Source organism: Chaetodon auriga, chromosome 6 (genome assembly GCF_051107435.1).
Source record: "Chaetodon auriga isolate fChaAug3 chromosome 6, fChaAug3.hap1, whole genome shotgun sequence".
NCBI lineage: Eukaryota > Metazoa > Chordata > Actinopteri > Chaetodontiformes > Chaetodontidae > Chaetodon > Chaetodon auriga.
The window spans coordinates 7,713,850-7,741,547 of NC_135079.1; the positions used below are offsets into that span (position 1 = coordinate 7,713,850).

Consider the following 27,698-nt stretch of genomic DNA (forward strand, 5'->3'; position numbering starts at 1 on the left):
AGAGTAATACACCCGTAAACTTTCCGTTTATTCTCAATAGCGTCCGTAAAAACAGTAGGACTTTAGTATTTACATTTTCCCCTGTGTCGCCTGAATGCAGCAAAGTGCGGTAGCGAATGACAGGTTTACCATCTGTGATTGACTAACATGACTAACCAATCAGCATTGCCACTGCTCCATTCTTCACTTGAGACTGAACATTCTCTCGTCCAATCACATTCAAAGGGGCAGATTCTAATTTTGTTGTAGTCCCGCGGCAGAGCACTGGCGATGAATGAAGAGACTAACTAGCAAATAGCTAGCGACAACACTATTACAGCATATTAACTGCCACTAATATGCTGTAACAAGAAACCACAAATAAAGACATTTGGGAGCCGTGCAGAGGACCCACCTACGTGGTGCCGCGTGCTTGGCACAGAAGCTAAGCAAGACAGCTAGCTAGTTGATTGAGGGCTTGCTAATAACAAACGTTAGCATGCACAGGAAGGAGTCACTCCGGTTGTATGCAATATTGAGACTGTCCGAATCTACGGAAAAGACACCATTTCGAGAGGGTAAGTTATTCAAAAGTTTTGTTGTAGTTAGTACTCGGTTGGTTAATTCAGTATGCGGTGTGATATGGTAGTACACGCTAACATACAGCAGCTAAATGTTGGCTTAGCTAATCACCGTTAGCTTGCTCAGGTGAAATATATTGATTGTCTAGTTTACGTGTCATTTACTAAAATTAATGGTAAAAAGAAGAGAAGGAGATGAAAGAAATTTTGGATGGTCTGAACATGTATAGCTTTTACTACTGCATAAACTCTAGCTAAACGATTACTATGGTTATAGTGGCAGCTGTGCTCTGTGTACCCCGGTTTATTGTTAAAACAAAAAAAGCTACGTCGTTTAAGCCAATTTTGTTTCATTCATGCAGGTTGAGGCAACAGTTCCAGCATGTACTCGAACCTTAACAACCCCACGAAGCCCATCTGCAACAGCAGCAGTATCACTGAGCTGCTGGGTGCCCTGTGTGACTGCAGCCTGTCAGGGGTATCATGGAAGCGCCGTGCCCTGGGAGGAGTCTCAAGAGAAGGCTTCCGCAGAGCTCTCAAGAAGTGTGCCTACGGTGCCCTGCTGTCCAAGATATTTCAAGATGGCACCAAAGGGTCCACCCCGAGACAGAGTGCCACAGCTAATACACCTGCCAGAAACAAAGTCCTGATGATATGTTTTGACTTGCGGGTGGCAGGGTGCCGAGAGGAAGCAGAGAGGTTGGAGGAGCAGCTGGAGAGGCTGCCGGAGGGAGCATCCTCTGGCCTGAATGAAGTAGACGCAGTCCTCGAGCTGTTGGTGCACCTAGCTGGCTCGGCTCCTCCTCCCCCGACCTCTTTCAGCAGGGACTATATGAGACGAGAGAGGCCTGTGTCGCGGAGGCCTCAACCCTGGGGCTACCAGAGCGAGGAGTTGCAGAGGCTAGAGGCCCGGGCATGGGGTCTAGTGTGTGGCGAGGAATGGGGTACTTTGGAGAGTTTGTGGGGAACTCAGAGGTTGATGGATGCCCCTCCAGGGGCAGGACTGCTGGCTCTGAGGACTTCATCAGAAGCGGAAGAACGATTTGAGAGGGAGACCAGGCTGACACTGTTTGGAGCACTGCAGCACACTCGCACCTCAGACATGGACATTAGACTGGACCTGCCTCCTGTTCCCAGTAACATTGATGTAACTGGGCTGGCTATAAGGGTATGAGACTATGTCTTAGTCTACTATCTATAATGCATGTTTAGTTTGAGTTGCTCTGTCAAATGGCCAGGTCAGTCCAAGTTCATTATAACATGCCAGTGGGTTCCTACTTGTGGGCAAATGCGTGATCATCAGGCATCATCAGGCTTAATTTTTGTCTGTGCAGGTCCCTTCCTCTTTAGATCAGTCGGAGGATGAAGGCTTCCAGTCAGCCTCCAACCTGACCCCAGACTCTCAGTCAGAGCCCAGCCCCATTCCAGACATTGATATATGGGAGGCTCTCCGCACGTTCGAGCCTGGAAGGCGCCGCTGCTGGGAGTCTGTTGGCTGGTAAGTGACACAACAGTTATGCTGTTGAAAGTTTGATCATAAGCATGTCAGACTGCTTTCCAGACAAAATTTTAACTACATGTAGCCAGTCTAAAAATAATCACAGGACAACTGATTAATAATTTAGTCTGTACGATGTCAGAAAATATTGAAAAGTACCCATCACAAGTTCCAAGAGTCGAAGGTGATTTCTTTAACTTGACATACTTGCATGATAAATGATTTCTGATTAATAAGTTATAAAAGTTGTCAGAGAGAAAAAGCTGTGAACTGGCAAACGTGGTGTGTCACGTGACAAAACTGAAGCAAATACAGCAAAGCAAAAGAAGTAGTCTAGCAAGTATTGGAGAATATAACCTACTAAATCAAGTGTATTGGAGAACTCAGCTTGTAGTTTTCAGTTTCGCTCTCTCTCTCTCTCTCTGGAACACAACATCAAATTTTAATTATTTTTTCCTCCTAGCCCACCAGGAAAAAGGGAGTCACTCTATCTGACAGAGGGAGGCAGGGAGGCCTTTGACCAACTCTATCGTCTATGGGAGGGGGAGATGAGGGTAGTCAGCACTAGCACACCCTCTCCTCTCCTCCCACTGCCCCTGGACTCCCAGACACAACTGGTGTCTGACCTCCTCAACGTCTTGATCGGAGTGGCATCCACGACCTTCCCTCTCAACCAGGTGCATTTCCTTTTCTATGCCAGTCTCTTAAAAGTAATGAAATGCATCCGATCTGTTGTTTTAGGGATCTGTCAGACTGAAGAGTCTGACAGAAGTGATGTGTGACACCAACAATCACAAAAAAAGAAACCGTGAAGAGAGTCAGAGAGCAGAATCAATGGACAATCTGTGCATGTGTGATATTAACAAACCCAGCTGACTAATAAAAACTTAACTGCCTCAAAACTACAAGAACTAAAAAAAGACAAAATAAAAACTGTTAACAAGCACAAACTCAAATCAGCCGCCTGACAGGATGCATTAAATGATGAAGAAATAAATGAAAGTATTCCTAATGCAGAAATCAAAACCTCAGGATAGCTCTTCTCTTGCTTTATTGTTTCCCATTAAGTTTTTATGTTTCCAGGAGATTATACTTATTTACAACAGAAGTTCAATCCTCTCCTGTTTGCTCCCTCAGCCCCTCATGTCCTCTCTGTCTAGCAGCCTGTTATCATTAACATGTAGGCTGGAACAAGAGCTGGACACAATATTGTGAACACCTCTAAAATCTAATGTTATCTAACATAATGACCTGCATCAGATACAACTTCTGCAGAAGTTTTGTTGCAGCTGTCAGAGAGGTATTAAGCCCAGAGGTAATCTTTGAGCCTGTGGTTTGAGGGTGTGTTGTGCTAGATTGCAAAATATTGTCTGTGTTATTTTTGTCCCCCCAGAAGAGTCCTGTCTAGGCACTTTGTATCCACTTCTCATAAAACAACCACCGGAAGGACAACACAACAAACACCTGATTATGTATTGCAGTCTAAAATAATAACACCACAAACCTTCAGAAATCACCATGGAGGTGACTCTGACAGCCTCAACGAAAATTCAATATCACAAGCTTTACAAAGACAGTCTTTGCTGCAGGGCTGTTTTATTGGATGTTATTAGACTGTACAGTTATTCATTGTATTTTCTCCACCATCTGTAAATATGTAATCTCCTTGCCAGAGTGTTCAGTTTGACGTCAGACCTGGTGTGTGCGTGTCAGGAGCCTCTCCGGAGAGCGTGTCTCGTCTCTTGGGGGAGCTGGCTCAGTATGGCACCTACTACTTGAGGCTCAGTCGCTTCTCCCTGCAGAGTGCTGACAAAAAAGGCCTAGTGTTTCAGGTATGTTTGTCTATACATCATTAATGCTGTTGAGACTGTACATTTCACCCCCCCCCCTTCTCCACTCATGTTCTGCCATGCAGAACATAAGTTGTTCTGGTCATCAGTTCAGTTCAATTAAAAAACTTTGTCTCTCAAGGGGCAATTTGCGACAAGTGAGTTTACACAAATACACATTCATACATAAATAATGAAAAAATACGAATATGATAATGTAAGAAAAGAGTTTTAATGCACAAGTGTTAATGGCAATGGGAAATCTGCCGTAATAGAAACACCACAAAGACACATTTAGTCAAAACGGCACAGTATGTAAAAAAGCCCAAAAGTACAAGTGCATGTTTCAGTTTATTCACAAGGTAAAGGGACCATTTCAGTAGTTTTACATCAGCATAGATAATGAAATGTAACAAATGATGCGTGTGTCTCTCGCAGGCTTTCACCGGTGGTCTGCGGAAGTATCTGCATTACTACAGGGCTTGTGTTCTTAGCACGCCACCCACCCTCAGCCTGCTGACTATTTCATTCCTCTTCCGCAAAGTGGGCCGCCAGCTGAGGTGATGTCAAACCTTTTTTTCTTTTTCTAATGCTGGAGTCTTGTGTTCATTTCGCACCTTTGAACCTCAACCTCACCCAGTCGACAGTACAGTCATGTACCGACAGAGAGATCAAAACAATCTCTGCTTTCTTTTAATCTAAGGTACCTGTCAGAACTGTGCTGTGTAGATGGGCCTTTGGGTGCAGGCCAGGCTACCTTCCCTGTGGTGAGTGCGCTTTTATCTGCAAACTGCAATATGTCATCCATCATGGCTGTGTTTAGCCTATCAGATGGGAAGTCAGCTCAGTGCCATGTGGCTCTCCTCAGGGTGTTAAACTGCTGTCTTACCTGTACAATGAAGCACAGAATAACTGCAGCAACGAGAACTATCCGGTCCTGCTGTCGCTGCTGAAGAGCAGCTGTGAACCTTATACACGGTCAGTCGCTCGGCTCCTCATGCAGATATGCGTCTTCAAAACAAAATGATAGAGCCCAAGGACGTGAGTTTACTTCATTGATGTGCAGAACTGTTTTTTTTTTTTTCACTTAGGTTTGTGTCTGACTGGGTGTATAGCGGTGTGTTTCGAGACGTGTATGGAGAATTCATGATCCAGGTCAATGAGGAGTATCTCAGCTTCAGAGGTGAGATGACAACCACAACCACACACACACACACACACACACACACACACACACGCGCATGTGCGCATGCTGTGGCATAAACACTTTGGCTTCAGTCAGCAGGTTCTGAAAATGAAACGGCTGCCAGACAGAAAAAATAGATTTCATTACAGCCTTTATTGCCTAGTTGGATTTGTCCTTGTTTCTATAAAGGATGTCATGAAGTTATTGGATGATAATCAGTGGGAAACGGAATCGGCTACCACAGCTGTGGGGACCAGAGCCATCTCTGCTCAGTAAGCCACAGGGACAAACATAAATAGATAATGTTCCTTTATTCTTTTCACTTGGTACGCCACGCTGACTGGAACAAAACATGTTCTGAATTATTATTTTTTTCTTAAATTTCTTCTCCTGTAATTGTCCTTGAGAAATCTGGACGAGCTGAATTCATTTTCTCTCGTCTAATTAAAGACTCGCCTCTTTAAGGAGAGCAGTGGAGTAGAGTTGAGACAGTGGGAGACGATCCTCGCGGTGCAGACAAATTCAGACCCGTCTGTGCTCTACAGGAGCTGGCAGGCTTGAGATTTAATAGACTTTAATATTTACTGTTTCACATAAAGACGCATTCATTTGTTACAGCTCAAATCAAAGTTTTATACGGTTACAACAAACTATTATCAATAAAACTGAGTATTTTCCCAATTTACACATGAATTATTTGCTCAACAAAACATCAGAAAAAAGAAAAAAGACGCCATCACAGCATCCGAGAGTAAAAGTGGTGTCATCAAATCTCTCAAAGCCCCCAAAATAATTACATTTAAGACCAAGAAAACAGTGAAATCTCACATTTATGATCCTGGTTTCATGAAATGTTTTGATATTTTCACTTGAAATGTGACTTAAACAGTTAATTGATAATTGTGTATTGATTTTCTTTTGATCAGCTGATCATAACAGCTGCAGTTATAATAAAAGAAACGTGTTGATTAACAGTCACTCCTGGAAATTAATTTTCCGTTTCCAGTCCAATTTTAATTACGTTATGAACATAATGAGGGATGAACTGAAATGATGAAACAGTAAGTCAGTCCACAGACACTTAATCTGCAAATATTTGGATAATTGATGAATCGTTTAAGTAACTTATAATGTAAAAATTGGCATCAGTTTTTCATACGTGAGGATTTGCTGCTTTTCTTTCTTATATATGAGAGTGCGCTGAGAAAACAATACATCTGATAATGTGACCTTGAACATCTGTCACCATTTTCTGAAACGTTACTTACAAACCGATTAACTGAGAAACTGATCATCAGATAAATCAATAATGAAAATAATCGTTAGTTTATATTAAGGAACCCTAAAGAATGATTGATGACATCCTGTTCCCCAAACAAGTACACATTGTACTGCTTCATTTTGACAGTACTCCATAAATATGGTTGTATAATAATCATTACAGCCTGACCAAATATTGTATGTCATGCAACACCCCATTCAAGGTCAGACTATCACCTCCGCTTTGTCTGGCTAAGAGGTTCATTTGCTCATCGGCTACACCTCATCAACTCCCGCAGTGAACCTCTGCACTTCTCGCTCCTGCTTTTTGGAGGACACACAAATGTCATTGTTCTCCTCGAAGTCCGTCAGCCAGGGAAGCAATCAGCAGCTAAGCTTTCTTGGCAAGCCGCAGGCTTTCTGTAAAGAGCTCTGGAAGCTCAGTGCATTCATGTTCTCTTATGCTTTTTGCTTAGGATCACTGAGCTAAGCGCTAACAATTTCCAAGTGTTAATTCAAGCGGCCAGAGTTTTGCCATGCCCCGTAAGTCATACTAATAAGGAAAAGTTTTAGGCCAACTGCAGGCTGAGTGTTACTCCCCCACTGTTGCCTTTTGTACTTCTGTTGTGAGTGTGTCGTACTGTTAACAGAGGCACGATGGAGCTGTAAAACTCCTCGGTCCGAGTTGTAGAACGACGTGTGATCTTTGTATTTCTGCAGACAAACACTTCTGGGTCCAGGGCTACACTCTGATCTCAAAGGATGTGGAGGATTGTGTGCCCATCTTCCTGAGACACATCGCCAATGATGTGTACGTCTGTGGAAAGACCATCAACCTCCTCAAGATCTGCTGCCCACAGGTCTGTTTGTGCATTTAACGCCTTCATTATTACAGATGGTGTAAAGATACTAATGCTTGTAGCCTAATTTATGTCCTTAATTTATTCAGTACAAAGCGAATGTTGTTTGCAGTGAATAACTTAGGCATAGAAGACGTTAATCCCCAAGTTTACACAACCATATTTGATCTGTTTTTCTTGCTGTTAGTGGACAGCTAGTGTACGTTTTTGGCTCAGAGATGCACAGATTGGCACTGATATCCACAAAATCCGCTCCACAATTATCTACCCGTCACAGCAATTCTACCCATGTGGAAATCCATACCGCCCGAAGGGGACGGGACAAATAATCAATACTGTGACATATAGGCACACAGGCTCTTGCAAAACATCATCTATACACATTCATCAGTATTGTGATGCGTTCTCTTGTGCCACTGATGGAAAAGCACGAGTTGTTTGTTTGCAGACATTTGAACTCTGACCTGTTCTGCTCTCTGTCACTGCAGCCTTTGTAAAGCGAGTATTGCCCTTTTGGATTTGTATTTGCCTCTTTTGTGACAATCATCATGATGTACGATTTGCAAATTTATCAGTCGTTCAGCAGAAAAACACTTTAGTTTTCATCCTTCAAATAGCAATGCCAGCCAAGTTTATAAAATGTGAGGATTTGCTAGTTTTTTTTTCAATCAAATTAAGCTGAATTTTGGGGTTTTTCATTAGGTGCAAGCTTACACTTAGCATCATTTTTATTATTGATTATCTGCTGATCAGAAAATGGTGAAAAATTGTCCAGAATGTTAAATTATTCAGTTTACTGTAATGTAGTACAGGTGGGTGAGAGAGAAAAGCAACACATTATCATTTTCAGAAGCAGGAACAGTCACATTTTTGGCATTTTTGCTTAAAATATCAGAAAAATCACCGATTAATTGTCTGTCAATTGATGAATGGACTAATTGTTTAACATATAAATGATATTCCTGTAGTACATTTCATATCTCTGAACTGCCTGTATGGTGATGCCATTGGTATTGTGCACTAAATACTGTCCATGTATCATTACGAGTTGCCATGTAATTTCCTGCACTGCTGCCTGCAAAGCAGCCGTACAAACCGCTAAGTTGAGGAGTTGTCTTTGTACATGAAGGGACTTTTCTCTGTTGGCATCATGACAGTAAGCTTAGCATGCCAGACAAATGGAGAGCTTCAGTGAAGCGTTGAAGTTTTATTTAATCTAACTGTGTTTAATTTCCTCACCTCTCTGTGACTCCCCCGCTGATTCACCAGCGCGTAATGTTTTTTTGTGACTCAACCCACCTGACCTAAACCGCAGGGCTCATGCTCCTGACTAATTGCTATCCTGTAACTACAGTGTTTCTCTGTATGCTAATTTCCACTTTCTGTTCTTCCTGGACAGACTGCAGGGTGGCTGCGAACACGTGTGACATTATGAATTAAAAAATGCAAAAGTGAGAGGATTGATCCTAATGTGCTAACGGCTATGCAGTCGGTTTGATGTGGCGTTTCTTGGGGGAAAAAAAGGTCATTGTGGCTGTTTTGAATGAAACATCCAACATAAAACTGGTTTACTGTCTGTTTGTTTTTAGGTGAATAAATTAGTTTTCTCACAAATTCACTGCAAGACACTTTGCTTTCTTGTGCAGTTGATAGTACGTGTTTTGTTATGAAAGGCACCAGAGCTGCAACAATTAGTCTGTTAATCAGTTAGTCAATTAAGAGAAAATGAAACAACTATTTTAATCATCATAATTTTGCCTAACATTTGCTGATTCCAGCTGCTCAACTGGAAGGATGTGCTGCTTTGTGATAGTACAGAGATTTTGCACTCCTTCCTGACTAGACCAATCAATTAATCCATTGATAATCAGCAGACTAATGAAAACAATCGTGATTTGCAGCCTGAAAAGGAACTTTGGCGCATGAAAACCCATCGTGTCAACACACTTAAAGCAACAAGCCTCCTTTATTGTGCTGACATCTTGTTTACTGTGTGTCCACAGCACTACATCTGCTGGTCGGAGCTGCCGGTGCCTCGCATTGCCGTCACTTTCTCCCTCCAGGAGGTGGAGGAGATAGAGAGGGACTGTGCTGTGTACCGCGGACGACTGGAGAGGATTGCTAAGAACAGCGCCATCAGCAGGGAGGAGCAAGTACGGAGACACGTGCATGTCATCTCCATGCACCACTGTCTTACCTGTGATGCGTATTATGAGCTTTTGTTGATACTGCTTCTTCCCAGTTATGTCTGACAGGAGCTTTAGTCAAATGAGCATAAAGAAAAATGTTTCATATGCAGTGAATGTCGGTGGACATGGCAGACAGCATGGCGTATTACCTTAATATCGACAAGTTATGTCTGCTAGCTTTTGAGCATCAAGGGAATTTAAAACATCAGGGAGGGAAGGCAAACCTATACTAAGACGAGTCATTACGTTGGTATTGTCTCTAAAGGCAGAGAGGGGAGTTTCTTTTATTTATATGTATTAAGATAGATCGCTACAGACAGATAGAAAGCGTGATCCATGATGGTGACACTGCCACTAAGGTGCTGAGAATTTCAGCAGCGAGTCATTAAAATGATGCAGCCGAAGTCTGGGGCTGGCACGCTGCTTGATTTAGTGTAACAACCTGTTTCGTATGGGCTGTGACATGTGTGCTGCTGGATGTGCTGACTGGCAGAGGTGAGCCACAGGGCAGCCAGATAGATCTTTGCTAATGATGATTTCTCGTCTGTCTATTGTAAGGCCCAGCGAGCAGAGCAGGCACGTCAGGAGCTGATCAATCAGGTCAGAGAGTCGGCAGCCAAAACCCTGGAGAGCATCCGCGGTTAGTGTTACATTTACACACACACACACACACACACACACACACACACACACACACTGCGAGTATAATTTTATATAGCTCTTGATGTATATGCACACCCCCGACCTGCTGAGTATACTTTTAACAAATGGCTCGGCTCTGAGTATAACCCACACTCGCTTGCTGACTCTTGACTATGAGAGTTTCTTTCAGCTCCATTCATTCCTCTCCGGAGAGCAGCAGAGACACTCAGCAGTGAGGAATACCTTGTACGGCTTGCAATATTATGGGCTGTGAAATCCAATCATTGCTCCCACAGTTTAGAAACCTCCTCGCATCATTTATTACTTCAAAAGATGTGGCAAAGTTTAGGAGGGCAGTGCAGAGTCTGGACGGAGTCTTGGCATCAGGATTATTTGTGTGTGCGAGGCAGATGGTGATGTTTTGTGTGTGTGTGTGTGTGTGTGTGTGTGTGTGTGTGTGTGTGTACAGGTGAGAAAGACGGAGATATTATGTACTTTTCTGTGCGAGGGGGAGGTAAGCAGCCCACTGTTATCTCTCATGACTCCTGTAGGGCGCCAGGTGTCACAGCGTCTGGCCGAGGAAGCAAAGAAGAGGGAGCGTTTTGAGGAGCTGAAACAGCACCTGGAGCAGGAGCAAGAGGTAGAATGTGTGTGAGAGAGGCTAAAATATGTATTGTGTGTGTGAATGGGGATTAAGAATTGTGCTTTTGCTTGCATGTGTTGACACAGAAATATGTGAGAAAGCACAATAGTAAGCATGTGTCTGCAAAAAGGAAGAAAATATGATGTGTTAAAGAGAGCAAAACGAGAGTTATTTCTTGCATTTTTATAGTACTCAAATGTTAAACCTGATTTTTTGGCCACTTTGAGGCAGCAGAAACCGGTTGTGAATACAGAATCAACTTTTAAGTTGATATAAAAAGAGTTGTTGTGTCTCAACCAACTCCCGAGGGAATATCTGGCTCTTTAGCTGCTAAAGGCTCCACTGTGTTCACCAGCAAGTCGTTAAATGTGTCCGTCTGGCATTTGGTGCTGAGCAGGAAGTGTACAGTGTGTTTTTAGAGCTTTTTGCTGAGAACAGCTGCCTGCTGTGGGTAACCGTGAAGCTGTGAAAGCAGTGAAAATGAACCACAACCAAAGTTGTAGCTGGAAAGCTTAAGAGAGTTTAAACACAGCAAAGTGGAGAGGAGTTGCAGGTTTAGCAGATTATTCTTTTCATCATTACAAGCGACGCCTCTCACATCGTCATTTGATAGATTATGAATATACTGATTGTAGCCACTTTAAAATGTGTCAGTACGTCTATGACCAACCGGTGGAGGCAGATGGCCGCCCACCCAGAGCCTGGTTCTGCTGCTCGAGGTTTCTGCCTGTTAAAAGGAAGGTTTTTCTCACCACTGTGGCCAAGTGCTGCCTCATGGGGGAATTTGTTGGGTCTCTGTAGATTAAAGAGTATAGTCCTGACCTGCTGTGTGTCCTGAGAGAACTTCTGTTGTGATTTAGAGTATAAATAAAACTGAATTGAATTGAGAAAATCTGTCAGATCGGAAATCACCGACAGGGAGAAATGAGTGTAAACGGAAATTTTGATTCGTACACTTCGCCCACGGATTTCATGTCCATTTTCGAAGCCGAAAGCAAAGATATGTGTTTGTGTTTGTGTGTGTTTGTGTGTGTTTGGCACCAGTGGCGAAGCGCAGCCAAGAAGAAGCTGGAGGAGGATGACTTCAGCTTTGCCAGAGAGGTTAGGGACAGAGAGAAGAGACTACAAGCCCTGGAGGAGCAACTGGAGCAGAGAGCCAGGTCTGACTGTTTTTACAGCTGCTGCTGGAGATGTCAGTGTTTTACTGATGATTGATTAATCTCAGCTCAGATTTTATTTGATCTAGGATATATTAACTGACTATGTGCAAACATGATGGGACATGAATTCCATCTGTGTGGGATATTTCAGCGGCTGGAGTTGTGCCGAATTTCTATGCAAGTGGGATAACTGCGTGACACCGCAGCGTGAACAGATGTGATCAGAGCCTGTAATGTGAGCACGGCACGAGTGGATTTCTCTAAGATGGCTCGAAGTTGTTGCTGAGCTCAGTGAGGTGTTAGAGGTCAGAGTTTACCAGCCAATGTGTGTTCAGGCCGTGAATATTAATATTTCATTGCTGCCTGGTGACTGAATGACCTGGTGGAAAAAAGGACTATCCCATAAATTAGAGACTGGCTGCAATGACGAGCCACTATTGTGTGATAATTAATTCATTGTTTTGAGTCATTTTTAAAGCAAAAAACCCCCAAAATGTTAACATTCTTCTGCGAGTGTAAACTGAATATTTCAACAATATTCAGATATCTTAAAGGCATGTGGAGATGTCCCTTTGTGACTCTTGGAGATTGAGATTGGCATTTTTCACTATTGTCATTGATTAATCATGACAATTATTGGAAGATCAACCCATAATGAAAATAATCAGATGCAGCTCTTTGAGACCAGCATTTACTGCAAGTTGCTCTAGAAAAATCTGTCAGCTAAATGATTTACTTGCTGCTCGCGTGTTGCTGCACTCAAATTGCAGGAAGGAGTTGATTGCTCAGTACAGCCGTCTGTCAGAGGAAGCAGCTCGCAGAGAGAGGCGGGCCATGTGGCGGGTGCAGCGAATGAGACTTGACGAAGCCCGGGCTCAGTTCTTCATGCATGACAGGCAGCAGATTCAGGTTTGTAGTAAATTACCATAGAAAACACAGAGGGCAAGGGAAATATGACTCAAGAGCTTGTTATCATGGCAGGTAGGGAAGTAATTTTATCCAAAGCTCTCATGTCATTTTCAGGCAATACTCGAGAAATACCCTTTAGGCCAGCAGAGACCTCCCATGGAAGAACTGCCATCTGTTCCCTCAACACAACAGACTGTGCCACAACCAACACTGGTATGACAACACACTGGTTTCTTGCATTAATTCCATTCCTTTCGACTGAATCATGCTCTTCCATAGTGTGTGCTGTACATGTCTCCATAGTATCTTCTCTTAACAGGAATCTCCCACTCAAGATCCATCTGAACAGCAGCAAGTGGAGACTCAAGAACCTGATGCTGCATCACCACCACCACCTTCTTCACCCACCCTCAATCCCCTTAGAGTGGACCCGGCCCTCATCTCTGAGGACATTGACATCAATGACTTTCTCCCCAAGTCACCAAATCCTGACAGCCAGCAGGTGGACACGGCCCTGCAGGAGATCGGCTCTGACCTACCTGAAGTGTGTCCTACAGCACAACTCGTAGACTATGACTTCAGTGCCCCCTTTAGTCCACTTGAGGGTATCACTGGCCAAGCGCCAGCCCAGCCCCGGCCTCGCTGGGGACCTGCAGTCCAGCCTGACTTGATCCAGAACCACCCCTCTTTTTCTCACATTGCCATAGGAGAGAACATGTCTCAAGTCCAAGAGGGTCTCCCTAAAGCCAGCCCCTTTGGTCAAGCCTCTAAATCCAGCTTTCCACTTGGCCAGTACACCCCCGAGGAGCCCCAAATCACATCTAAAGCAAGCCATTATGGACATCCCTCTCAAGCCTCAGTGCAGCTAGAAGATGGGAGTAGCTCACTGACGGACAAAAAGCAAGTAGAAGCTGGATCCATGATGGAACAGAGGACTGAAATGGGGAATTTGGGAAGTAAAGCAGAGGCAAATGAAGACAGTAGTAAATCTGCTGAGAGTACCAAAGATAATGATGTGGTAAAGCAAGATGGCAAGGATAATGGTCATCACAAAGTCCTGACAGGTCTTTCTGACTGTGCTGGGATTGAAGAACCTCCTGCAAGCCCCAAAGATGCTCAAGATAAAGCTGGTGAAAATATTTCTTTGCCAAACATTCATGTCTCCAGTGAAAACCTAAACACTGGAGAACTGCTTTCAGATGCCGTTGCCCCGCAGCCTTCACCCAGCATCCACGCTCATTCCTCTGACGCTCACATAAAGGTCGGACATTTTGTACCAGAGGTAACTGCTCCTCTTCCATCCCCCAACGTCCACGGTCACACTTCAGATTCACACATCAAGATTGGATCACATGTTTCGGACGTTGATGCTCCTCTACCTTCCTCCGGTGCTCACGGTCACTCCTCCGATGCTCACATTAAAGTTGGGGAAAACGTTTCTGAATTTGTACCTCCTCTTCTTACTCCAAATATCCACGGTCATGCCTCAGATGCCCACATCAAAGTCGGTGGGCATGTCTCAGATGTAGTAGCTCCTCTGCCCTTGCCAAACGTTCATGGTCACAGTTCAGATGCCCACATCAAAGTTGGGGAGAACGTCTCAGATGTTGTTGCAGCACTTCCTTCTCCCAGCATCCACGGTCACTCCTCTGATGCTAATATAAAAGTGGGTGAGTTTGTGTCTAACATACCTGAAGAGAGACTGCGATGGAGTAAACATGGGCATGCCTCAGACTGCATCCTTCAAACAGGCTGTGTGGTATCTGGACTTGAACCTGCCCTGTCCGCCCTCCCTGGAAGCTCTTACGGTCACTCCTCAGACTCGACGCTGGGTGTTGGATGTGTAGTTTCAGGAGACGAACCCAAACGTTCTCCTCTTCCTGGCAGTACCTATGGTCATTCTTCAGACTCAAATTTAAGCATTGGGTGTGTTGTGTCCAAAACTGAACCGCTTCCATCACCACTACCAAGCAACGTCTACGGACACTCCTCTGATTCGACGCTGGCGGTGGGTTGTGTGGTGTTGGGGACAGAGCCGCAAGCCTCTGTTCTACCAGGCAGCGCTTATGGCCACTCATCAGACTCTTCACTTGGAGTCGGGTGTGTGGTGAAGGGCAAAGAGGGTGGAAATCAGCAGAAGACGGAAGACAACGGAGATTGTAAAGGTAATGAATAACAAGTGATGCACATTCTGCAGGCACGCTCAAGAGGCACTTAGTAAACTCAAGATAGTATATTATGATGAAAATGTAATCCAAGACAAGAATCTTTATATATATAAAATCTCTCATATATATATATTTTTTGCTGTGTTTTTATTGCATGAAATCAAGACACAACACAAAAACTCAACTATAGAGGAGATGATCTTGTCAAGTGAAAATAAAGAATAAAATTAAATGATTCTATTGAAGAACACTTGAAAATCAAGACAGATCTGCTAAGTCCATAGTTATGTGTAATATTTCTATTTTCAGTTGCAGCTTTTGTGTAATCTTTTTCTTGACAGAAACCAAATTAATTATTTCTCTCCACTTGTGACTTTGACCGAGAGGCTTTTGTCCTTCTTCTTTTTCCATTAAAAAACAAAATCCTTGGCAGATAGCTTGGATTATTGCCTGGTATGTTCTCAGTTACGATGCAAAGAATAAATAGTGTAGTGCTGTCAGTTTTTGGGCAGTCCCAAAATACCTCCATAAAAATCTTCAAGCCACAACTGCTCTACCGTAAGATGAATCTTACATTTTGACTTAAAATGAGGAGTTTTATGCCTCATTTTCAGTTCCATTCAGCCCATGCTGGGCTTTTATGTCTAGTTTGTTTTCAAATGTTTCCACCAAAATTTCAACTACTAGTCTAATATTCATATCAAATGGCAATTTTTCTTTGATATCCAAACTATTGTCAGGGGCTTCATGCCTTAGAGCATCAATATAACACCCTTTTTACCCTGTCTTCAATAGTATTTTCATACAAGGCTCAGTGTGACATTTGCATATACGCTAATAACTGTTTTGTTGTACCGTTGAGTATTTTTCCAAACTGTTGTTAAAAAGTGTGTCAGACAGATGAAGATGCCACTGAAAATTGGGCCCTGTGCATGTTAAAGTAATTGTTTCACCTTTCTCTGCAGGCTCTAAGTCGGACTGCCCTGGTGAGCAGCTGGTTGAGAGCATGGGGTCCTGGGCAGCGGCCTTCGGTTTGTCCCCTGGAGAAAAGTCTGAGCAGGAATACCTCTTGGCTTTGTCTGCTCAGTACCAAGTGGAGCACTATGAAGACTGCTACAACCTAATGGGTTAGTTGAAAACGTATGAGTGTGCCAATGGAACCATTAATCTTTGGCCATAGCTAATGTGGGAAATGTGGTCATGGCATTATTGTACATACTGCAGGGAATCTGTGAGGTCACACATCTTTTGAATGAGGATAAACTAAATATTAGAAACACTTCTTTGTATTTCTCAGCAGAATTCAGCAGCAGCCCAGACTGCAGCCTCCAGAATAATCATACAGTTGAATTAACACCTCTCTAAGACACAAAAACTGAACACTGTAACCGCCATGACGGCAGGATTTATTACAGGACTGTTTCTATTGGACCATGACGATTTAATGACAATAATAAACTGCCAACTGAGTGTAGTGTAGTTCTCAACTGATAAAAATAGAAGTGAACCTTCGTGCTTGACATTCAAATTTTAATTAGTTGTATCTGTAAGTGTGAACGTTCACCTTTGTGATCACAGGTATCTACAAGTATTTATATCTGGCTGTCATTAGCACAGCACTGAATAGAGACAATGGAACGTTATATAGTTGCCAAAACGGAGCATTTGCATCAAAAAAGGGGATCCAAACCAGAGTCTCGAGGAACACTTTAAAGTGTAGGACAGGACACTTTTAGACATTTATGGTCAATAGTATCATGAACTAAACATGTTTGGTATAATGTTGTTGGTTACCCTCAATAACGCCACCTTAGTAGCAGAAGCCCAAACTTTATTTAAAGCTTCATTTCAACAGTCCTGGTGGGTTTATTTCATAGCACAACTGAAGCAAATGCAATTGAATAAAATGACATAATTTTGTCTCTAAAACTGATGCCTTCGCTTCTGCTTTATCCGTCAGTATTTAACAAATGACAAAAGACGCAGGCGATCGAAGACAATAATTCTGCTAAGAGGACACGTGAGACAGAAAACCCCAAAGCTGAACACAGTCCTTTATCAACAAAAAGTGTTGTAGCCTTCACTACAAATCTGACTTCAGTCTGAATTTTTTTTTTGCAGCCGGTTTACTCCCTTATATCTCTCAAGTAACTTAATGAAAAATGAAACATCTTTTGAAATACACCAGAACGTCATGTCAGATTGCAGAGAAATGAAAATTACACACCTTACAGCGGTGGAGCTTACTCCATGTAAATTAATACATGCTCAGGAGTGACTCATTTCCAGAGGCTGTTAAATATTTACTCCATCAGCAGGCGCAGGTGCATAAAAAGCAGCGATATTTCATAAGGGTATTAAGTCTGGTTTGTGTTCGGGTGGGATGCATCATGGCTCGTTGAAGTAATATCTTGTCTTTTTCCCTCTGCGTGTGTTGTGCAGTCATGCTGCCATTATTCATGCAGGCTTCCAGGGTCTGCATGAAATCAATCAGAATCTAGTCAGCCGAATACATTTTCCACACTGCTGATCAAAGTCAGGAGCGCTAATTATTTAGGGAGCGTTACCATTAACATAGAGAGTGGCCAAAATAACTAACAACTCACAGTATAGTGCTATGTCATGAAATCACACTGCAGTGAACGCTCCCCATTGTGAAGCCTTTAAGTTTTGTTTTTGTTGATTGTCTCCGAGAGGTTTTGATTCATCTCTGAGGTCATTCCAAAGGACCCGTGTGTAAGATTTAGAGGGATCTATTGGCAGAATATGGCAGAAATGGAATATAACATTCCTAATTATGTTTTCATTTGTGCACGACCACATGACAATAAGAATCAAGTCCGCCATGTTTCTACAGTAACCCAGAATGGACAAACCAAACACCTTTAGGAGCTTAGTTTTAGGGCTAAAACTGCTTTCATTATCAAATAATTGGTTATTTTCTCAATTAATCATTAGAATTATGTTAAAGTTCACATATTCAGATGATAAATGATGAATCTTTACAAAAAAAGTTTATTTTATGTGGATCCACTAATTGTTTCAGCTTTAATTAAATGAATGTTTCAAACATTTATTTTGCACCATCCATTCCGGCACAAATGTTTTGGATAATTATTTGACTTCAGTTTCTTTTTCACTGGACTCTGAACACTAAAAACAACACATTTTTCTGCTGTTGTGAAAGTTATTTATTCAGCAACATGGCTTTCATCTCCCTCTCACACAGCTTCGTCCCCCGAGTGTCAGCTGCTGAAGCAGGTAACTCGGGGCCCCTGGGGCCTCCCTATGGACCCCACGCTCCGCAGAGCCACAGACACCACTGCTGTCCAACTCAGCGAGATGGTTTCCCTGCCAGTTCTGATAAAACACTCTGTCACCACCCCGCTCATCACACAGTGAGTGTCTGACTGAAAGCAAGCTGCAGGAGGAAAGGGTCCGCTTTGTGTTACGAAACATCACGTTTGTGAGCACGTTGCTGGTTATTGGATACAAGAGTCTGAAAAAGACATGATTATTTTACCCATAAAGCCAAATGCTGTGTTCAAGAGAGATGCAGGTGTGAGGTTTTCACTGATCTCCTGCCATTTTTTTTGACTGCACTGGAGGAAAAAATTAAATTTCATTTTGTATGATCCTTTTTTCCATTTGAAATTCCATCAGAACTCCAGACAAGCTTGTCAGTCATCACCTGCAATGTTTCTGCATACGGTGCATTTTGGCCTTTGTGTGTAAAGAAATGGCTTTCTCATCTCTTTCTGCACACACACACACACACACACACACACACACACACACACGGGCAGTGCAGTATATTTAGTGCTGGAATTCACAGCACTCAGTTTTTATTAACACTTTTTTATCCCGTGCTTAGACGACGCAATGGAGTTTGAGATTTTCAACTCTATTTTTATCTCTTCTCTGCTGACTTGTCAGTTAAAGAGAGCCTTCCCTAAGTCCCACTGTTATATTAATGTGAGTTCCTTAGGAGTAATTTAAAGTAATGGGACTGAGGAAGTCGTCCAGAGAGTGAAAAATAACACCAGTGTATTCCCTGAGCTTTCTCCAGAGCTGACGTTCATCGTCTTCAAAACCTGAACCAAAATTTGCAAGTCAGCAACATTTCCTGTCCTGATTCTGGTGTCAGGACGTTTCTCGTCTTATCTTGGTCATTCTCTCCTCCACCCTCCATCCCCAGTGTGTCTTTGGTGAACAAGGCAGTGGTGGACTACTTCTTTGTGGAGTTGGGGGTGGAAAGACACTTTGAGGCGCTGCGCCACTTCCTGCTGATGGAGGACGGCGAGTTCGCGCAGTCCCTCAGCGACCTGCTCTTTGAAAAGGTGAGGCTCTTTAAGAAGTGTTGACGCCATCTCTGTGCCCATTCAAAACTGTCATATGTGGTGCATTTCTGTAGCTTACTGGATTCTAGGACAGGACACATGAGAGGACATCTTAGAAGAAGACCAGATGTCCTGGTCTCACTGCAATATATTTTAATATTTTTTATTTTAAACACTCATCAGCTCTGCATGCATTTAGTTTTATCTGCTTTTATACTCAGCCAGTGTTTCCATAATCAAGTACATGCTGAGTAATACCCACATGTACACCAAAACCTGAGGACACAGTTGGTCATTTTTTTAGAAATGTATGCACTACAGTCAGACAGCAGTCGTCTGAAGGACGATACGCGACTCTTGTGTGAGGGTTCATATTTTCTCCTGCAAAATGTAATTCAGTATCCTACAGCCTGTCTGTTGCTGCTGTGGACTAGCAAAACAGAGCACAGTGAGAGCTGCTCTAATCAATATGTTTCATATTAATAATAGATTAAATGCCTATGTGTAATGTCAAAGGGTCGCTCGTCCCACAGAGGGTTATCACCCAGCGCTGCAGCTCCCCTCAACCTGATGGAGCTTCTCTTCATCTCCATCTCAGTGTTTTGGTTTACGGACCCCCAGCTGAACTGCTCTGGCTCACCCTCCCTGCTCTCAGCAGCATCATCTTCAGCAGCGGCGGCAGGCAGCTGTTTCAGCAGAAGTCCTAAAAAGCAGCTTTAGTCGACCTGCCAGACACACACAAAGTTAATGACTAACTGGTGAACAGAGTGGAGCATTTAGCAGCTCAGGAGCCTGATATTTCCCTCAGGAGTTGGTGGAGAAGATGGAGCTAGAGAGTGAATATTGGACTTTTGTCATGTGGACACAAACACACACTGCTTGATTTTTTGGCAGCTTGGTGGCAACAGAAACAAGTTGTGAACATCAATATATCATCATCAATGAAGTTGATGTGACACAAACAGTTGCTCATTTACACATTCAGCAGTTTCAGAGCAACGTCATCACTCATTTAGAGTCGTATCTTTGACCATCTGGTGAATGTAAATCCAACATTGACTCACTTTCACCTCTGTCTTTGGTCTCCACCAACCCCTGAGGGAAACATCTGGCTCTGTAGCTGCTAAATGCTCCGCTGTGTTCACCAGCTAGTCGCTAAGTGTCTGTCTGCTGTAGGGTGCTGAGCAGGCAGTGCACAGCTGGCTTCTGGAGGAACAGCTCGCTGCTTCGGCGATGACGGCGCTCTGAGGGCAGAGAGTGAACCAGATCAGTGAAGGTCAGAGTCAGGCAGCTGAACGATGAGCTGAAACTCGCGCTGAAGCTCCGCAAAGCCGAGCGGAGCTGCTGGTTCATCGTCACATTGTGTGCACAATTTAATTTGCTGCACTGGTTTTATAAGAATAATGATTCTAGGCTCTTTAAAAAAGTATTTCCTATCTGATGTCTCTCTGGGCCTGTTCTGCGTCACACGATGACTTATGTCAAGCCCAAGCTTCCTGGCATGAAATAACAAGCACAGCCTGTGCTAACACCTTGGTGCTGTTCTGCAGAAACATTCATGTACATCTGTCCCATGGGGCCCATGAGACAGAAGGTTTTTGTCCCAGCCAAACACTCCGCCAGCTGATTCCACTGATTAGCACACCTTCAACCGGAAAGCGAGCTAATCATCGTAATCAGATGCTCAGAGTGTTTGTTTGGAATGAATAGCAAACAGGTGTGCAGGTACGGGTCATCATCCCTGTTTGACCTTTTGTGGGTTTATCTGCCTGATGTCTCCCCCACCCAGCTGGGCAGCGGCCAGACTCCCGGCGAGCTGCTGACCCCTCTGGTGCTGAACTCCATCCTCAGCAAGGCCCTGCAGTACAGCTTACACGGGGACACCCCCTTAGCGGGCAACTTCACCTTCGCCCTGCGCTTCCTCCCGGAGACCTTCCACCCACACGCCCCCGACTCTCTCAACTGTCTGGAGCTGCGCTACAAGGTGAGGCAGCGCGAGCGAGTGGCGTACGCGTGCACGGGTTGGTCCGTCTCAGCGCGAGTGGCAGCTTGAATGTGTCGACCCGTCACGTTTTGACAAACTGCTCTGGGTGTGGAAAATTAGCTTATCACACACTTAAATGGCTGAACCTCGTAGATTGATTGGCGCCGGGTCTTTTGGATGACATGCAGGGTGACTAATGCCGCTCTCTTTGTCCTCTGCTCTCGGTCTTTGTTCCTCACCCTGCTATCGCTCTCACGCTTGTTCCTCCTGCTGAATCTCCCTCCCTATCTTTGTCTGGCTTCACTCTTTCTCTCCCTACATGTTCATTTTCTCCCATTCCTCTCCCGCTTCTACCCCCCATCTCTCACACTCTGTCTTCCCTTCACCATCCTCTCACCTCCTTTATCAATGTGTCTGCACTCACACCTTTCTCCTCCCCTCTCCTCCCCTCCCCTCCCCTGTCACTCTCCCGTTACCTGTTTTTCCCAACTCCTGTTCCCCTTTGCTTTCTTTCACATTCACTCGCTCTCACACCTTTGCCCCCCCCCCCCTCGGTGTGTCTTTCTCTCTTTTCCTTTGTGTCATCTCCCAGGTGGACTGGCCGTTGAACATCATCATCACGGACAGCTGCATGAACAAGTACAACCGTCTGTTCTCGTTCCTGTTGCAGCTCAAACACATGGTGTGGAGCCTCCGCGAGGTCTGGTTCCACCTCAAGAGGACAGGTGAGAGGGTGGGAGCGTTTGATCCGGGCCGAGCTCAGACTCCACGTTACCTCTGAGACGGAAGAGTTAAGATTCTTCCTGTTGTGCTTCAGCTGTTTATAAAATATTCATCGAGGGGAATGCTGCGATTCCTTTATGTTTTATTTATGGGAAGCACATCTCGTACCAGTGGGATTGTTGTAAAAGTGTGCTTCACTGGGTTAGACGGTATTGATCAGTGAAAGTCTGCGTACAGACTACATAAATGGATCCTGTAGGGGAAAAAACAAAGTATTGTGGTATTAGAGGGATGTAAACTTCAGTGATTATAACATTAGTATTACTTATCACTTAATCTGGGGCTCAGAATGTATTTTTTGACCTTAAGCAGGACTAAAATAAAATAAAATAATTATAATTAGCGAAGGTTTGTCTGTGGAAGTCAGATCCAGATGAATCCCCGTCAGGTTCCCTCAGTGAGCTCAGATTGCTGACCAACAGTGAAGAAGAGCCCAAAGGTGTTGATTTAACAGCGATGATACAGAAAAGCAGCAGATCCTCACACCTGAAAGTCTGTAACCAGCAGATGTTCCAGTCCCTGCAGCCCTGATCATGGCTCGCTCTGTCTCCCTCAGCGCTGGTGAAAGGCGCCGGCCGCTCGGTGCAGTTCCGTCAGCTGCAGCTGTACAGACATGAGATGCAGCATTTCGTCAAGGTGATACAGGGATACATCGCCAACCAGATCCTGCAAGTGTCCTGGAGCGAGTTCACAGCCAAGCTGGCCACCGCCAGCGACCTGGACGCCATCCACCGCACACACGCAGACTACCTCAACAGAGCCATCTTCAGGTGAGGGCTGGAACTGCATATGTGCACTTTATAGTTTCTGTTGCAGTGTAATGCTTGGTGTTACCTGTTATAGGCATGAGATATGTGATATTTTTCTCCAACTTATTGCATTCTGTGACATTTCAGAGCAAGCCCACGTGACCTTGTCTCCCCTTGAATGCAGTTAATTTTAAACCTTTCAGGACTGTTTGTGATTACAGCTCCAAATATTCATTGTTAATCAGCTTTTCACCTCATGAGAGAGCAGGCGCAGTTAACCTAACACACCCGAAAACATCAAGATTCCTCACCTGAGCCCGCAGAGAGGATTTTAACGTGCACATGCCTCAGTTAGAAGGCAGCTCTCTACACCACAATGCTTTTATATCAGTATCCAAAAACCGATTCAAGTGTTTTGAGCTAACATGTTTTGCAGTAACACATAATGTTAAAATGTGTAAGAACTTCTTGAATGAATGATCTAACACTCGCTAAAGAGTCCCTCAAAAACTTCATGAAGCGGTCTGTCGGCCATGAAATAACCGAATCGCATTAAATGCAGTTTCTTCACTTTGGGACGTGGGGACTTGGGACTGCTATCGGTTACATGTATTGATCACGGTGGCCTCATGTTACCTTATTTAAAATGATTCCAGGGTAGAGCGGCAAAGATTGGTTAGTTAATTAATCAAGTATTTGATTCAAATGAAATTAATCTGCAACTATTTTAATAATTGATCGCTTGCTTAGGTAACTTTTCAAGCAAAGATACCAAATGGTTTTAGGTTCTCAAATGTGAGAATTTTTGTGGTTTGAACTGTTGGTTCAACAAAACAAGACTTTTAATAACCTGAATGAGTCATGGAGCTAGAGCTGAAACAGAGCTGATTAATCAATCAGCTGATCAGCAGTAAATTGATGGCCAACAAATAACTGACTCATTGTTTTAATCCATCAAGTTTTAGAGTTAAACACCAAAAATGATCTGTGTGTAGCTCATCAAAGGTGAATGTTTGCTGGTTCTCAGTCTTCTATAATTGAATGTCTTTGGGTTTTTGACTGTGTTGATGAATGATTTGGTTTATAGAACAGCAGAAAATAATGAAAAATGTCCATCACACTTTCCTGGAGTTCAGAGTGCTTCCATCCTCTTATTTTGACCAAAACCCAAAGATATTAAATTAACTATGAAGTGAAAATCAGAGGCTCCCACATGTTTACGTCCGTCAAAGCCCTCAATCATCCAGTTCAGTCGATTCCTCGATCATCGGGTGCAGCTCTACTGGGAGCTTCCCGGGAGTCCTGACCCTTCACATACAAGATTCAACATCGCATGTTCTGCAGAGTTCAAAAACTTTAATAGAGATGGAAAAAACATAATTTAAACCATCAGGATTTTAGGCCATAACATCTGAAAATGTGGATAAATTCAGGGCAGTGAAGCGAATTCTTCAGGCTCCTCACAGGCACAGCAAGCTGAAGCAGAAGACTCTGCACCCATAAATTCATAGAAAATTCATTCAACCTCCTCGTTGCAAGTTAATTAAAATTCCAGCTGGATCTGTGGCTAACTCCTGAACCCGATGAATGATTTAATCTCATTAGGAGAGGTTGTCGGTATCACACTTTTCTGTGTAGAACTTCAGCCCGTCTGAAAAGTCACTCCAGAGTTCCTTGTCGTGTTTCTTAAACTTTGCACCCTCGCCTCCCTCTCCTCCCTCGCCTCCCCCGTCTCTCCAGGGGTTTGCTGACAGAGAAAGCGGCTCCGGTCATGAACATCATCCACAGCATCTTCAGCCTGATCCTCAAGTTTCGGGCCCAGCTGATCGCACAGCCGTGGGACAGCCAGCAGGGGGAGGCAGTGCACCCCAGCTTCATCGCCATGCAGCAGTCGTACAACACCTTCAAGTATTACTCTCACTTCCTTTTCAAAGGTAAGGACGCAATATTGTTTGATTTAATGAAACTCGATCCGTGTTTATTTAAATTCTGGGAGCAGGATTGTGAAAATGTGAAGCCGTTCTAATCCTGCCTTGTTTTTGTTATTCTCAAACATGTTTTATTGAGTAGTTTGCAAAACAATCACTCAGTTGTCGCTCAGCGTAGTAATTATAAAGCCAGAAGGTGTGCCGTAACATCCACTTGATATTCAGGAAGTGAAAAATAGGAACAGTAGTAATCTGAGGAGGAAAAAATGGGGTAAAAGCACGTCAGTTGTTTGTGTGACGCTGCTGCTGCTGCAAGGTTCTTAATTAAAGTTCGCCAAATTCAATCAAACTGAGTTTGTTTTTTAAAGTGAATCAAATCTTCACTGAATGAAGGGGATTAATTAAGTCATCCAGTGACATTTTAATGGTTTTCTGTGCACTTGCCACATGTGAGTATTCCCCTTTTTGCTGCACAGTGATTAAGACGTTTCTGAGCTGCAGTCAGGTCCATCATTGATTAAGATGACTGAATTACGTTTTTGATCTGGTTTGAACTTGCGTGTGTGTGTTAAAGCCTTTCCCTCTCGATGTGATGATTATTGGATAACGAGTGTTTTGGTTAAATCAGTACAGTTTTTATTTATTTGTCTTGTTTATTTAACTGAGATTTAAAAGTTCCCGTTTTTTCAGGCCTGTCTTACATCAACACGCTCATGTCGCACATTGAAAGTTTTTTCTGGCTCTAATTGTTCCTCCTCCTCGTTATTAAGAGATCCCTCCTAAAGCGATTCGGTGTGGGCGACATGAGACAAAACCCCTCTTTATGTTTGGACAGATAGTTTTCTGACTGAGCCACAGCAGAGGGACGGTCACACAAAGACACAATTTCATACTAAAGACTTTACATTCTTCTAACTCACGCTGCTCGTATCAGCTTCAGCTGACCCTTAAAAGCCCTGAGTTTTGTGCGCCGTCACTCACACTGGAAACATGTCAGTAAGGGGTCTCTTCATGGTGCTTTGAGCAGGTTAAAAATGTTTTCATATACATGTGGGTGCTGTCTTAAGACTGACGTGGAAAAATGTGAACCTGTCCTTTTAAGTGGTCCTTTAGCAGTCTCTGCAGGCGGAAAATTACAGAGTGCTTTGTTTCTTTTGTCTCCTCTCAGTGGTGACCAAGCTGGTGAACAGAGGCTACCAGCCTCATCTAGAGGATTTCCTCCTTCGCATCAACTTCAACAACTACTACAAAGACTCTTGAGTCACGCCGTGTGTGCTGTACACGAACAAAGTGTGAGTACTTGACGTGATACAAGCAGTTTGTTCGGTACTTAGCTGATGAGCCACAGTGATCACAGATCCTCCTCTATGTGCTAAGAAGACAGATAATCAGACGTATGTAATAAATTAAGTTCCAAAATGCATTTAAAACCCACCTGTCCTTCATATAAGGGCATGGATTTGACATTCAGTGTGCAGAACCCCACGTTTGTGTGCTTGATGAATGGCTTTACCTCTAAATCGTGATGCTGCCAGTGTGTAACTGAGATAAAGCCAGCGCCTGCTGTAAGGCCTCCCATGCTCAGGTGTGCCTCCAGCTGTGTAGATTTTAAGTGCCCATAAATTAAATGTCAATTTTATGTAAATACAAAAGCATAATACTTTGTTTAATAAATGATGTATTCTCTAGAGTTGACCCTTTTTTTTTTGCGATGTCAAGAAAAAAAAAAAAACAGTTACTTGAGTAAGAAAGAAATCACATATTTATTAAAGAATGCATGTTAACATTGGTTTTAGAAAACTAGGACAAATTAAGTGCAAAACCTTATGGGCAGTGGATTCTGTCAACTTCAGCTGTTCACACAAACACAGAGGGGGGAGGGGAGAAAATGCAGCTGCTGCTTTATTACTGAAACTACACCATGAATACCCAGATTTTTTCCTGACGACGCATTACTAAAGACGCACAAATCTGTCCAGACTATGCAGCAGCACTGTAAGAGTTATGAGCTCCAGCAGGCCACGCACAGTAAGAGGATTTGGTTTCTTGACTGGATGGTAAAGATGGAGAGTGAGCCATCAATCAGAGGAAAAACGGATGTACGAAGCACGTTTGTGTACACCGCTGTAGTTTTATTAATGGTGTGACTGAAGTGTCTCAACCAGCACCCGAGGAAGCAGATTACAAGACTTTTAGATGGACAGAACGGACCTGCTCACGCATTTACATCAGGCAACAGGAAGAGAAACGGTTCATCCTCACGACTTAAACGCAGTCATGGCTGCTGCTGAGAGCTGTCAATCAAAAGAATAAGAAAAGGTGGAGTTTGATGACAGTGTGAAGTAGCGTGGGATCATGGGAGTTGTTGTGTTAATAGTTTAAACGATGTGACGCGACTCAGAAATCATGTTCACAGACGAGGTAATATATTAAAGTTTTTATTCCTGTAACGCTCGCCGACACTCGATGCATCATCTAGTATTTCTTATAGCAGCTAGAGGAGGTAAAGGCTAAACAGCGCCATTAAGAGGTGACTAAATGAAACGCACCATTACCTTGAATAAAGTTACAGATGTGGCTGGGTTTGAACATCGTTGGAAACATTTGGGATAGTGTATGTACAAAACTTGACAAACTTTATAACATAGGTCTCGTCATTTCTAGACATTTTAATGTGGAAATGTTACATATTACACCTTTAAAGCAAAACTTTGACAATCAGGGAAATACGCTTGTTTGCTTTGCGGCCAAGAGTTAGACGAGAAGATCGACTCCACGCTGATATTTGTTCATTAAATGTAAGTCCACAGCCAGCGGACTGTTAGCTTAGCAAAAAGCCTGGTCCTGTCCTCACAAAATCCACCGACAAACACACTGAAAGGACTGTTTACGGGCGGAGGGTTAAGTGTCGGACTGTTTCTCAGCCCTGAGCAGTTCCCAGGCAACAAGAGGAGATCTGTGAAATGTTAAATTGTTGTTCTTACACTTGGGTTTTTGTGCAGATAAAATG

At 43.5% G+C, this 27,698-nt stretch overlaps 1 protein-coding gene across 1 annotated transcript; it reads left to right on the forward strand.

Annotated features, from left to right (window-relative positions):
- Positions 1-221: 221 nt before the first annotated feature.
- On the forward strand, positions 222-26,376 carry tubgcp6 (tubulin gamma complex component 6). Its single transcript, XM_076732340.1, has 25 exons — positions 222-557; positions 923-1,728; positions 1,895-2,058; positions 2,522-2,735; positions 3,732-3,890; positions 4,326-4,447; positions 4,591-4,654; positions 4,756-4,865; positions 4,979-5,070; positions 7,054-7,193; positions 9,197-9,346; positions 9,941-10,022; positions 10,576-10,664; positions 11,712-11,827; positions 12,598-12,736; positions 12,851-12,949; positions 13,056-14,901; positions 15,870-16,031; positions 18,134-18,302; positions 19,103-19,244; positions 21,034-21,228; positions 21,821-21,953; positions 22,568-22,781; positions 24,501-24,694; positions 25,857-26,376. Exons 2-25 carry the CDS (start codon positions 943-945, stop codon positions 25,946-25,948), a joined length of 5,673 nt encoding a protein of 1,890 aa, XP_076588455.1. The 5' UTR covers positions 222-557; positions 923-942; the 3' UTR covers positions 25,949-26,376.
- Positions 26,377-27,698: the final 1,322 nt, after the last annotated feature.